Here is a 12778-nt window from a genome sequence, read left to right as displayed (position 1 = left end):
CTATGAGCTCTCTGCTGACAGGAAAGAGAGAATGGGCTGTTGAAGAGCATGGAGAATAATTGTTAGAGATAAAGCCTGGAGAGGTGGGGTAGGGGTATTTGATGAAAGCAAGCAAGCAGCTCCTATGGCAACACAATGCCTTCGGATACCAACTTAGCAGATCTGTAGATAAGGAGACGAGAGGCCAACTGACATAACATCTTTTACTGAGGCATCAAGTGAGGGTCTCACCTGAGATATATGTAGGAAGCTGACTTCCAAGGGACCAAGAGTAGACTGTGAAGCCATGTGAGCACCCGCTGCTTGTGGCAACAAAGTCAAACACACAGCATCAGTAGCCAGACTCTGACAGTCTAGATGCCAATCGGGCGAGCTTGCCAGAAAATTTTAATAAAGGGACATTGAAGGGCTGGAGAGATGGCTCAGCGGTTAAGAACATTGACTGCTCTTTCCAAGGTCCTGAATTCAAATCCCAGCAACTACATGGTGGCTCACAACCATCCGTAATGCCCTCTTCTGGTGTGTCTGAAGGCAGCTATAGTGTACTTAGATATAAATAAATCAATCTTAAAAAAACAAAAAAAGGGACATTGAAGTAGTGGAGGGACCAGAGGAGGAAATGACATAGTTGCTGGCAATGTGATTTGGTGTGAGAGGAGAAATACGTGGGTTAGAGAGGAGACATTAGTAAGGACTAGTTTTAATGGCTTTGGGATCTTAGCCAATGATTTCTTATAGTGCAGTGGATTGGGGTGATCCTTAGGTTAATGGCCAGAAATACCTGGAATGAAGATTCCAGAAGTGGCTAAGCATGGTGGCGCATGCCTTTCATCCCAGCACTTGGGAGACAGAGCAGATGGATCTCTAAGTTCAAGGCCAGGCTGGCCTACAGAGTGAGTTCCAGGAGTGCCAAGGCTACACTGAGAAACCCTGTCTTAAAATAACAAATTCAGAAGTAGCCTGTAACATTCCTAGTAATAGGCCTAAGGTCTAAGACTGGGACAATGGAGGTCATTACTAACTGGGGAAGGATGCTGAACTGTGTTGGGGTAGAATAACTATGAGCATGAGGATTGAGTGGGAGGTGCCAAGATGACAGAGGCAAATGGCATCCACCATCTGTGTGGATGTGGTCACTGGGAATGAGGGCAGGAAAAGCTGTGGAGGAAGAGGGTAAGAGCAAAAGAGTGTCAGGTAGCAGATGGCACCTGGCAGGCCTGGAGGTTCTGTAGTGGAGAAATGTCAGAAGCAGCAATAAAAATGGAGAACTCAAAGGTTCAGAGGGCTTCTCAAGACACAGGGTGTGGCTGAGAGATGCTTCTTGAAAAGTGTCAGCCGCTAAAGCATTCCAGTCTGCCACACTGGAAGTGTCAAAGGGGATAGTAATCATGAACAGCTAGCAAAGGAGGCTATGTGCAGGGTCCCTGGGGATGGTGGTCTGAGCAGTTTGGGTCTTCACTTGATGACAGACTTAAACATGGATGGCTGGTTGATGAACTTGTTTCTGGCAGCTCTTGTGGCAAGATTGGTTCTTGGATAAAACAGCCTGGCCTCAGCCCATGGTTTAGAGGCTTCTACGCCATCTCTTAGAGTGCTCAGGTTCAGGTTTTACTTTGTGGTTCCTTCTTGAATAATTTGTATGTGTTGACTCAAACCCATTAAAAACTTAGGAAATCCTCCCTCCACCTCTACTGATTTTGAGGGGAACCAGTGACTAAGTCCTTCAGTGGTTCACCTCTCCAGGTAAGCAGCATCAGCTTTAGCCATCACATTCACTTTATCCAGGAAAGCTGACCTCTCCACTGTCCTTGTGAAGCACGGGATGCTGTGATAAATGTATTTAAGTGATCCAGGTCAGCTCCACATGACAGAGGTAGAACAAAAGAATTTCTTTTTCATTGTCTTCAATATAAAGTAGGTTTCCCCCCATCTCTTTGTTTCAGGGTTTTTGTTTTGTTTTTAAATTTGTTGGGACTGTTTATAGATGCTGACAGAAGAGGAAGGCATGCGTTTTCTACCTTTCCTTATGGCCAAGTCTGACAGTTCCTGCTCCCTCAGAGCATATCCCAGCTTTGCCATTGGAAAGTTCCAGCCCATGTTTGAAGGGATAACTACAGGCCACCTAGACTGAACAACTCCAGGTAGACCAAAGTGCCTTCATTTTTTTTTTTTTAAATGAGTGTTTTGCCTACATGTGTCTGTGTATCATAGGAAGCCAGAGAGGCCAGAAAAGGTCATCAGATCCCTAGGACTAGAGTTACAGGAAGCTGAGTCCTTTGGAAGAGTAGCTAGCACTCCTAACAGCCAAGCCCCCACTCCAGCTCCAAACTGCCTCTCTTAATTTGCCATTCACACCACATGTGTATTTAGAACAGCCAAGCTGCTTTGAGGACAAGCTTGGCTTAGCAACCTGGACAACCATACCTAAGCCCTCTGGCTCACATAGGGCCTAAAGGTAGCCTGACATAGGTTGAGGGCTTCAGAAGCAGATGAAGGCTGGCTTGACAATAAATCCCACGGTCTGCCTGTGAGTTTGGGACGTGAGAGAAAACAAGGTGACAGACAATGTCCTCCAAACTGGAGTCCTCTGTGGATCAAAGTGAGGACTTCCCAATGTGAGGGCCAGGGAAGGGCTTGGAGATGGCAGTCCTAAGTATTCTTTGCCTCAACAGCATGGGTGGGAGTCACTTCCAAGTGGGATTCTGAAATTCTTCCCAGCCAGGGCAGAACTTCAGAGCACAATGAGGCTTATCTGGTCTCTGGAAATAAAGGGCCTCCCAAGCCAGTGAAGAAGTGACTTCTAACATTTCTTTAGTGTTCCCTGTTTAGTTTCAATAAGACAAGAGGTCGTTTGCTACTAAATTACCTCTCAGAATGCATAACATAACAAGTCATTAATCTTCCTTAGCACAGATTCCTGAAAAGTTAGAGTAAGGCCAATACATGGGTAAACTTAGGGACAATTAAAAAAAACAAAAAAACAAAAAACAACTGTCCCTCGGTATTATTGGCACTCTTTTTATAGGGAAGATCCTAAGTTGTTCTTCAGCAGATCTGAGTCTATTAGGAAATTATGGTAGTAAGAGACCTATGGAGTGTTCCGAGGTAAGAACAGCCTGGTTACAGTGGATCACTCTTTTTTGTTTTTTTAAGATTTATTTACTTTATGTGTATGAGTACGCTGTAGCTGTCTTCAGACACACCAGAAGAGGGCATTTGATCCCATTACAGATGGTTGTGAGCCACCATATGGTTGCTGGGGATTGAACTCAGGACCTCTTGAAGATCAGTCAGTGCTCTTAACCACTGGGCCATCTCTCCAGCCGCAGTGGATCACTCTTATTTGACAAAGAGTGGACAAACTTTGTTAGATCACAAAATTACTACTCATTTACTTGATAACACTTAATTTTAGAGAAGAACAAATTATTGAAGGTAAATATTGAGCTAGATACAAAGGGCCAATGGAGATGAAAGGCAAAGTTTCAGGTTTGAGGTACCGCAGAGGCTCATGGGAAATGAGCATAAGTACACAGGCTTAATTACTGAAGGGAGACAGGGAGAGCCTCCCCGTCAGCACTCTGCCTCCATTCCCCAAGAAATCTGGGCTGCTACTGCTGCCGGTGCACTCTTGGATAGCTAGTGTGTTGGCCCAGGGACTGAGCACAAGAGTAATTATTGTCTGAGTAAGGGAAGCTGTGAATACAAGACATAATACAGAAGGGGCTGGCCACATTCCTGCAGAGCAGATGGAATTCTTGGATTGTAGAAATACCCCTTTCCCAGCACAAAATACAGAACAGTGTTGTCTCTTAGAGGTGAGAAAGAACTATAAAACATTTCTTATAAAAGTAGTTTTTAATAAATTGATGTATTTCAATGTTGTAACATGATAATCCAATGCTATATCAAGGTAGCAAAAGTGAAGGTTCCTGGTGTTTTATAAACACTGTGAATGACAGTACACTTGCATTCAACTTCACAGAAATTCTCTTCAGGTCCATGAAGATTCGTTGACAGCTGTCCCACTTGTTGACAGTGGAGATGTGTGTGAATAGACTGAGCACACAATGAAAGTCTAACAATCAAGCTACATTCTCAAACCATATGGTAAGAATGGGATGTAATGAAAGGATGACTAACTGCTGAAAAAACTAACGTTTAACATTAGTCATTTAAAAGGAAAACATAGCATACACCAAAGCTACAGTAAATATATAATGGAGCCATAAGACGAAACATGGTTTAGAGCCGTGAAGCAGTGAATGTGTTTCTACCCGTCTTATGATGAAAGAAGCCATGGAAACAGAGTCCTGCAGCTGTCTGCGGTGCCTAATCTACACACACACACACACACACACACACACACACACACACACACACACACAAAAAGGCTATCAATGGACTAACCCTGGAATTCCCTGTTCTGTAAGATGCTGGTGATGGGTAAGTATGCTATTGCTGTGAATCAGAGCAATAGTTGGCTGGAGTTCAGGCCTGGAAGTGCTCTAAGACAATCCTTACCTTCTACAGCCCCACGAATCACATTTCTAAAGCAAATGCCCCCAATGAGGCCTTAAAAAGCCCAAGCGTATTTAAAACAAGCACCAGAAACCAGCTATCTATTTAAAACAAGCACCAGAAACCAGCTATCTGATCCAGTGCTGCTATTACTGTTCAAACATCTACCAGGAGAAACAGTTTCACTTGGTCACAACTACAAAATATGTAAATTCATGTAAATTTATGACCGGAGTTCTGACTTGGGTTTTTTTTTTTTTTTTCGTTTTTTTGTTTTTATGAGTTCATGCTGAGAACTCATTGCTTTCTTCTGAGGGCAAAAAAAAGCAAAGTTAATTAACCCATTCTTCTTTTGCACTGTAGAGAAGGTCTCACTAAATGAGGTTTTCCTCCTCTCAACCTCAGATACACTCAAGTGCAAGGCAGAGTGCACCCAGACGCTCAGGTGACCTGCACATGCGCTGTTTGTTTCCCAGAAGACTTTTACACTACTTCAAATGTCAAATATCCCAGGCAGGCGTGAGAACAGCAAGTCACTCATGTACTGAGCTGCTGAAATGGGGGTGAGCACAGAGATGTTCTTGGTTATTTACCCAGAAATGTCTGAGGGGCCCCTCCCTTGGGGGAGATATAAACATTTATATCTCAATGGATTAGAAAACACCATGATCCATACTATTAATAAAACAAACAAACAAACAAAAACCCCAAGTCAACTGTACCAAGCATCTCCTATTAAGCTGGGCTGAGGGCTTGGGCTCTTGTAGTGAATGCCTCTTGGGGAACATAGTGTCTTGTCCTAAGTCTCATTTTCAGACCTGCACTAAGCCAACCCTTCATGAAGATCACATACTCTGTCTGGCTGCACGGTTCCTGAAACAGTGCTCTGCGCACCCGGCACGGAGCAGGGCAATTGGCAGCAGCTTTCTTCTCTGGAAACAGAACAGTCGAAACAGCACTAAGTGACTTCATTTTCCTCAGGCCAGTGTTAAATAACCCAAGGTTTACTTTCCCTATAAAGAGAGTGTGCTTACATTAAAAAGTATCAATCAAAATCAGCTCATGGAAAAATTAAAGATGTAATTTACTCTAAGACATGCATCCTCACACAGAATGTGACTCTCACACTACTCACGGATCTAAAGCTGCAGTCAGTACCTTGGATGTTCTATGTTGTATCCACTACTTACACAGGACACTCACTCTTAAGGCAGAACATTGATTGTGACATGTAATGATTGGTTCTACATCCAAGGGTCACTTGGGCTGGACTCTAAGCGACAGACGGCTTCCTCACTGAAGACTCACCTGTGGCGCACCTCATTCCCAAGAGTGTGTTAGCTAAGAGACATACGTTTGAGAACATAAAAAAAAGAATTGAAGACACACAAAAATATGATTTTTCAACAAGATATCAATGAAAATAGAATCTCTATTATGAGGTGCAACTACTCCCATCATGAACTGAGAAACTCTATAAGCCATTTCTGATGTGGTGTACACAAAGTATTAAATATTAAAGAATTACCTTTGGGGTGTATTTTAGACTCTAGGTTCTAGGTTTCAATGTCCAGTATAAAAGGTAGCCTGGCTAGTTAAAAAGCAGCCTCATGACAGTCTGTACTGCTGCTCAGGAAGCTGGGTTAGGGCACTCCTACCCCACCACAAATATCCTCTTCAAGGAGGAGTTTAGAATGCATTAAAATAAAGAGGAAGCCCCTCTCCTAACACATGTGCAAAACCACTCATCAGTTATAAGAGTATCTTCCATGAAAAATATTCATTAAAGAATCAGAGGCATCAAGTCAGGCAGATACAAGAGTACCAACCACCCTGCTGAGGTGGGCATATTTGGGGTGAAACCAGCTGCTCCACGGGCACCTTGGGAAATGTGCTACTCAGAGTGGGAAGAGGGGTGTGGAGAGGAACTGACCCAGAACCCAAGCCCTCTGGCTGTGTGTGTGTGTGCTCCTTCATGTCAGGCCAGTTTGGATTCCTGTATCTGGGTGCCAAAAATGGTAACAAAACAAATAGATCTAAGGGACAGCTTGTAAGCAGTGATGAGGACTGTGGCCGTGAAAGTCTTTCCTTGTGCCTACTACTTATGCTGCAGCTCTGGCAACTGTCAGGAAGTGTACAAAGGTCATCTGCCTAATTTCTGAAGATGAGGATATTCTTCTTTCACCGTGGCAGAAGTCCATGCAAGATTTGTAAACAGTGGTACAAAATACTGTAAACGTAATTTAACAGAGCTCGTATAAAACAGAGGAAGTGAATCCAAATTTACAAGTGGGTTAAAAAGAAAAGAAAAGAGGGCAGCTTCATACAAAGCTCTCCCTCCTGAGCCAAGCTACTTTTCTTCTTTTTTGTTTTTTTGTTTTTGATTACAAATATAATCCTGAGCTGAAAAACTGGGATTTGGGGGAGAGCCATCTTTGCATACAAAATATCCAAAGGACATTTACTCTATTTTCTTTTTTTCTAGTAATAATCAACTGCCAGAGACAGTTCTGAAGGCCTGACTTCAGAGGTCTTATAGTTTAGTGTGACGCCCAGTTCTGGCACCAGCCGAAGCACTTGCCATGGCAGAGGATGCGGCCGCATCCTCTGCTTCTTCCAGTTCATCCTGGAGTTCTTGGCTGACACTAGACTGCAGTGCAGCAGGAGTGAGCCACTCCTTTGGGAGGCAACTCTGTAGAAAGGGTATACAGGAGCTGAAGTAGGCCAGCCGGTTGATCCAGCGAGGAATCTCTTTCCCACAGAGAATCTAAGGAGGAGAGAGCTCTGTGTTAGGAAGAAGAGATCATTGCCAATGGTACTATTAGCGGGGAGGGGATGGCTGTAGAGAAACAGAGCAGCTTGGCCTGAGAGGCGGACCACTCCAGGATGCTGAGAAGCAGCACCTTAACTCTGGACACTTCCACAGCCCCAGGCCTTTCTTCCAGCTGTGTACTTTTACATTTGTAAAGTCAAGCCAATTCCCTTTGGTTTGTCTGTCTTGGATCCTAGAGCTACTCTGAAACTTATAAAATTACTTTTAAACAATACAAGAGAGAGTCTTATCCCTCTTATTTCAGAGAGTGAGAGGCAGTTCAATTACAATGTTGACTTTACCCTCTTATCATCTATACACACACACACACACACACACACACACACACACACACACACACACACACACACACACACACGGGCTCAACTGAATCCATGCTTCACTGTCACTTTGATGGTTTTGTCTTTAGTCATACTAAAGATTATGATCATGTGATGTGAAACTACTATTTTAAAATATTTGAAACTATTAGAGGTTTCAAAGTTTCTTCCTTTGGTTGTCAAAGAGGTACCTGACATTTAAAAAGCTGACAACTATGCCACTCTCCTCTTAAAATCCAGCAGTACTCCTTAATCCTTCTTCTCTTTTAGCTAAAAGGAAAATGCAGTAGCTTCTCTTATGGTCAGGTGACACGTTCTTTGATTACCCAGCACCTATCAGATTCCCTAAAACTGCAGTGTGAATTACCATGTAGGTGCTGAGAATTGAACTTTGGTCCCCTTGGAAGAGCAGCTAGTGATCTTAACTCCTAAGAGTTAAAAACTCTGGGTTGAAGCTAGTTCATAGGGTATTTAGCATTGTAACCAGATTTTTAAACAGACTATTAGTAGTGAGATGACTGTGAGAGTTCCCTTCTGTGCGTTTGTATAAACAGGGTCATAACATTTTTTTTACTATGGCTATTTATCAGATAGTATTTAGTTTATACTGTGTGATGCATAATGTTGCCAACTGGACCAACCAGCAAACAGAAAAGGCTCTGGGCAGGTTTGTGAGGGATTACCTAGCAGGTTAGATCATTGAGGTGAGAAGACATACCCTCAATGCAGACAGCACCATTCATGTGCTGGAGTCCCAGACACTGCACAAAAAGGAGAAAGAAAACTCAGCACCAGGATTTCTCATTCTCTGCTTCTTGACTGTACATTCAGTACAACTGTGGTCCAAGGGGGCAGGCTGTATCCTGTGCTGGCAGCAGAACCTGTTAGTATGTATAACTGTGTGGATCATGGCATCTTATTCTATGGATTCACAAAGCTGATGAGGACAGGCAATGCATGGCAGGGTAGAAGTCCTGAGAGGCCAATTTGTATGAAGCTGTGAAGGTGAACGAACCCTAGTCTGCAATGGAGATGCTGGAATCATGGCTGTTTGCTAAGGAAAGCTGCATGCATGAAGTGAGATAATGTGTGTGCCGAGGCAACAGAGCTGGGGGAGTGGAACTGTCCAAGCCCTTAAGGTCACGAATGGGTCCGATAGGAGCCTCAAATGACAGGGATGGCTGTGGGATTGGGTGTTTTCCTTGATGGTTTCTGGTCTTGCTTTGCTCTGATCATTTCTTGTTATGCTTCATTTTAAACTAGAATGTTTACTCTGAGCCGCTCCACTGTATGCTGTAAGTAGGTAACTTGATTTTATGTGAAAAGAGCTCACAGTTAAGAGATCAGAGTTACACTTTTTTTTTTTAATGATCTCCCAGGAGTGTTCAGTCTTCCTTCTTTAGACCTCTGGCAGACAATATTTTTTTTTTCCTCCTCACTCTGGCCCAAAGATTGATTAATTTATTATATGTAAGTACACTGTAGCTGTCTTCAGACACTCCAGAAGAGGGCATCAGATCTCATTACAGATGGTTGTGAGCCATCATGTGGTTGCTGGGATTTGAACTCAGGATCTTCGGAAGAGCAGCTGGTGCTCTTAACCGCTGAGCCATCTCTCCAGCCCCAGAGTTACACTTTTAACCAGTGTTGGAACTGCTAAAGACTATAAGGACTTTTGAAATTGTACTGAATGCATTTTGCGTTGTGAAATGCTGTGAGCATCTTGAGTCAAGCAGTTTGAGTATCAATGCAACAAGGATAAACACAAGAAAGTTAATATTGTGGGTGGTGGTGGCGCACGTCTTTAATCCCAGCACTTGGGAGGCAGAGGCAAGCGGATTTCTGAGTTTGAGGCCAGCCTGGTCTACAAAGTGAGTTCCAGGACAGCCAGGGCTACAGAGAGAAACCCTGTCTCGGAAAAAAAAAAAAAGGTAATATTGTCAACTTTATAAGATAAACAAGATAAGCAAACAGATAACCCTCGGCGTGTCTTTGAAGGACTGTTTAGGTTAGGTTACTGGGGTAGGAAGAAACCTTTCTCCCATGTGGACAGCCTGATTCATGAACTAGAGTCTAGGATATTAAATGAAAGGAGAAAGTGACTGAGTACCAGGGCGCACGTCTCTCTCCTTTCTGACTGTGGATGTAATGGAATCAGCAGCCCAGGTTCCAGCTGCCATGCATCCCTTACACTTGAACTAAACTATAAATCAAAATAAATCCTAATTTCATTTACTGATTGATTGATTGATTGATTGACTGATTAATTGATTGAGAGTCTCTCTCTACATACTCCTGGCTGCCCCGGAACTCGCTATATAGACCAGGCTGGCCTTAAACTCAGAGAACTGCCTGCCTCTGCCTTCTGAAGCCAGCAGTAAGAAATTAGTCAAATATCATACTGTCACACGAGGACTGTTCAGCTGAGAAAAGAAATGAGAAACATTCCTATATACTGCTTCTGAATGACCTCTAGGACATAAATGGGCCCCTTATCTGTGGTTTTACTGTTGTAGTTTCAGCTCTAATTTGTCAACTTTAGTCTAAAGGATGCTTTTACAAGGGATTGCATTATGCTGGGCCTGGTGGCACACGCCTTTAATCTCAATATTGGGAGGCAGAGGCAGAGGCAGGCAGATCTCTGTGAATTCAAAGCCACCTTGTCAAAAAAAAAAAAGACTATATCTGTATAACTATCTATAGCATTATGATGCTTTGCTGTTGTTAAATTTCATTGCAGATGTTTATGTGTAATGGTTTGAATGAGCAATGTCCCTTATAGTCTTGGGCACTTGAATCCTTAGTCCTATTGGTGGTAGTAGTCAGCAAGGCTCAGGTGTGGTCTTGCTGGAACTATGCGGCAAGGGCTGGGTTCAGAGCTTAATGCCTTGCCAGTCCCAAGGTGCTCTTTCCCTGCTTGGAGCTTGTGGCATCCAGTTCTAGTCACCATGCCTGCTGTGAGCTTGTGGCATTTGGTTCCTGTCACCATGCCTGCTTCTTGCGGCCATGCTTCCCTACTACAATGGACTCTTACTCTCTGGAACCATAAGCCAAGTACACCATTCCTTTTAAGTTTTCACAATTGTGTTTTATAACATTAACAGAAAAGTAACTAAAACATCATGCATACAAAAAGAATACAATAAAAGCCAGGTATGATGGCTTTTAATCCCATCACTCAGATCTCTGACTTCAAGACCATCCTGATCTACAGAGCAAGTTCCAGGACAACCAGGGCTACACAGATAAACCCTATTTTGAAAAACCAGAAAAAAAAAAAAACAACCCAGAAAAAGAAAAATGTTTCATTGTGTTATGCTTTAAATCTTAAGCATTCCCCCAAGGTTCGTGGACTAAGTGTGGTTGCTAGCTTAGGGCACTACTGAAAGGTACAGCACTTAGAAGTGAGGTTGTGGGTGGTAGGGATGCCTCTGACAGAATACTGGGGCAGCAGCTCCTTCCTCAGCCTTTCTCTTTCTTGGTGACTTATGGTAAACTGCTTTGTTCTATGTAGTCCCCACAAAAACAAACTGGGGCCAGAGGCCCCAAACAAAGGCACTCCACTATGAATGGAAATGTCTTTTCCTAACGTATTTACCACAGTTATAGAATGCTAACATTGGATGCAGTCAAATGAGTAAGAGGCAATCATCTGTAGTTACTCTTTGCACTACAAAAGAATGACCAGAATTGCCACTTAAATTCTGCCAACTCTAAAAACTGCCAACTCTGGAAAGATCAGCCACATTGGATAAAGAAATAGAGTAATTTTATGCACGAACAACTATGGGAAAAAACACCAAGGTTGAATACAGTGATACAGAAAGTACACCAGGAAAGTGTTATGTGAAGGACTTTTAAGAATGAAATTGAGCTAGGGGGTGGTGGTGCATGCACACCTTTAATCCCAGCATGAGGGAGACAAACACAGGATCTCTGTGAGTTCAAGACCAGCCTGGTCTACAGAGTGAATTCCAGGTCAACCAGAACTACAGAGAAACCCTGTCTTGAAAAAAAAAAAACCAAAAACCAAAAACCAAAAAACAAAAAAACCAAAGAGACCGAATTTACCTCTGATAAAGCTGAAGAGAAGTGATTGCAGTTCTTGTGCATCAGATGGTAGGCGTTGCCTTTATACTCTTTCCCCAGCTCTTCTACAATTTTTTCTATATCATCTTCTAGAAAGTCCGTACTCCCTAGAACAACAGCTTCTCTTAAAGAACAACCACAAAAAAAAAATAAAAAATAAACAAAACAAAGTTGTGTGAGTTTTGCTCATATATTTTATTTATAATAACAATTAAATACTTACTTAAATACTTAAAAATTTCAATGATTTTACTTTCTATTTTGCTTTATGAAACATATTATTAGAGAATCATATTCAAAGCTAAAAATATCCTTGCTAAATACTGGGGCTAGTCATATTTTCATGAAGAAAAAAAATCTTTGGCGGTAACTGTTATTGTGCTGCTGTGAGACAAATCATTAGACTTGAACACATTTTAAAACATCATTCAAAACATCAAATAAAAATACTTCAATATATTCCCTGGAAAATATAGCAGATATTACTCAATAAAAGGCAGAATTTTAGATATAAGCTAGTTGTAAAAAATATCTAAAAATTATTAGAAAATCATTTTATCTGGCATTGTTATATACAAATGCTTTAATTCAGTGCTGAGTTACAAGAGCTATGCAGTCAGAAGTGTTGTAGGTTTATTCTGAATTTATTATCTGTTTTATCCCGGGCAAATTCACTAGTACAGACCCAGAAGTTTCTTTAACGTTTCTTGAAATGAAGACTCTAAACTTCATTTTAGATGTAACAAGACTGACTAAGAACGGAGAGGTCCAGGGCTCCCTGCTGGTTTAGGGTTTCCATTGCACTGATCCTACTGATACCAGTTTCCAGGTTAAGCAGTTCAGTTAATTTGAATTTACAAGTGTTTCTTTCATTGGGGAAATAGATTTTATAGTAGGTCATAATAAAAATTCCACCTTGTCCATTCTCCCTCTGAAATACGGAGCCTAGGCAGGAGATCCTAAGCACTCCTAGGCAGGAGATCCTAAGCACTCCTAGGCAGGAGATCCTAAGCAC

At 42.3% G+C, this 12778-nt stretch overlaps 1 protein-coding gene across 6 annotated transcripts in view; it reads right to left on the bottom strand.

Annotated features, from left to right (window-relative positions):
• Positions 1-3839: 3839 nt before the first annotated feature.
• The window catches only part of Desi2 (desumoylating isopeptidase 2), a 54509-nt gene continuing 45570 nt past the window's right edge, over positions 3840-12778 (bottom strand). For 5 of the 6 annotated variants that reach the window (XM_031390938.1, XM_031390935.1, XM_031390940.1 and 2 more), the window contains 2 exons: positions 11746-11887; positions 3840-7288 (listed from right to left, as the gene is read on the bottom strand). In XM_031390938.1, the coding sequence (XP_031246798.1) occupies positions 7055-7288; positions 11746-11887 (376 nt within the window). In that variant the 3' untranslated portion in view covers positions 3840-7054. Of the gene's footprint in view, positions 7289-8392; positions 8436-11745; positions 11888-12778 lie in introns of all 6 variants that reach the window. The other variant, XM_031390941.1, reaches the window with a different exon arrangement.

Source organism: Mastomys coucha, unplaced genomic scaffold, assembly GCF_008632895.1.
Source record: "Mastomys coucha isolate ucsf_1 unplaced genomic scaffold, UCSF_Mcou_1 pScaffold1, whole genome shotgun sequence".
Taxonomy (NCBI): Eukaryota; Metazoa; Chordata; class Mammalia; order Rodentia; family Muridae; genus Mastomys; species Mastomys coucha.
Note: the sequence above shows the minus strand (reverse complement) of the source record. Positions and strands in the feature narration are given on the sequence as shown.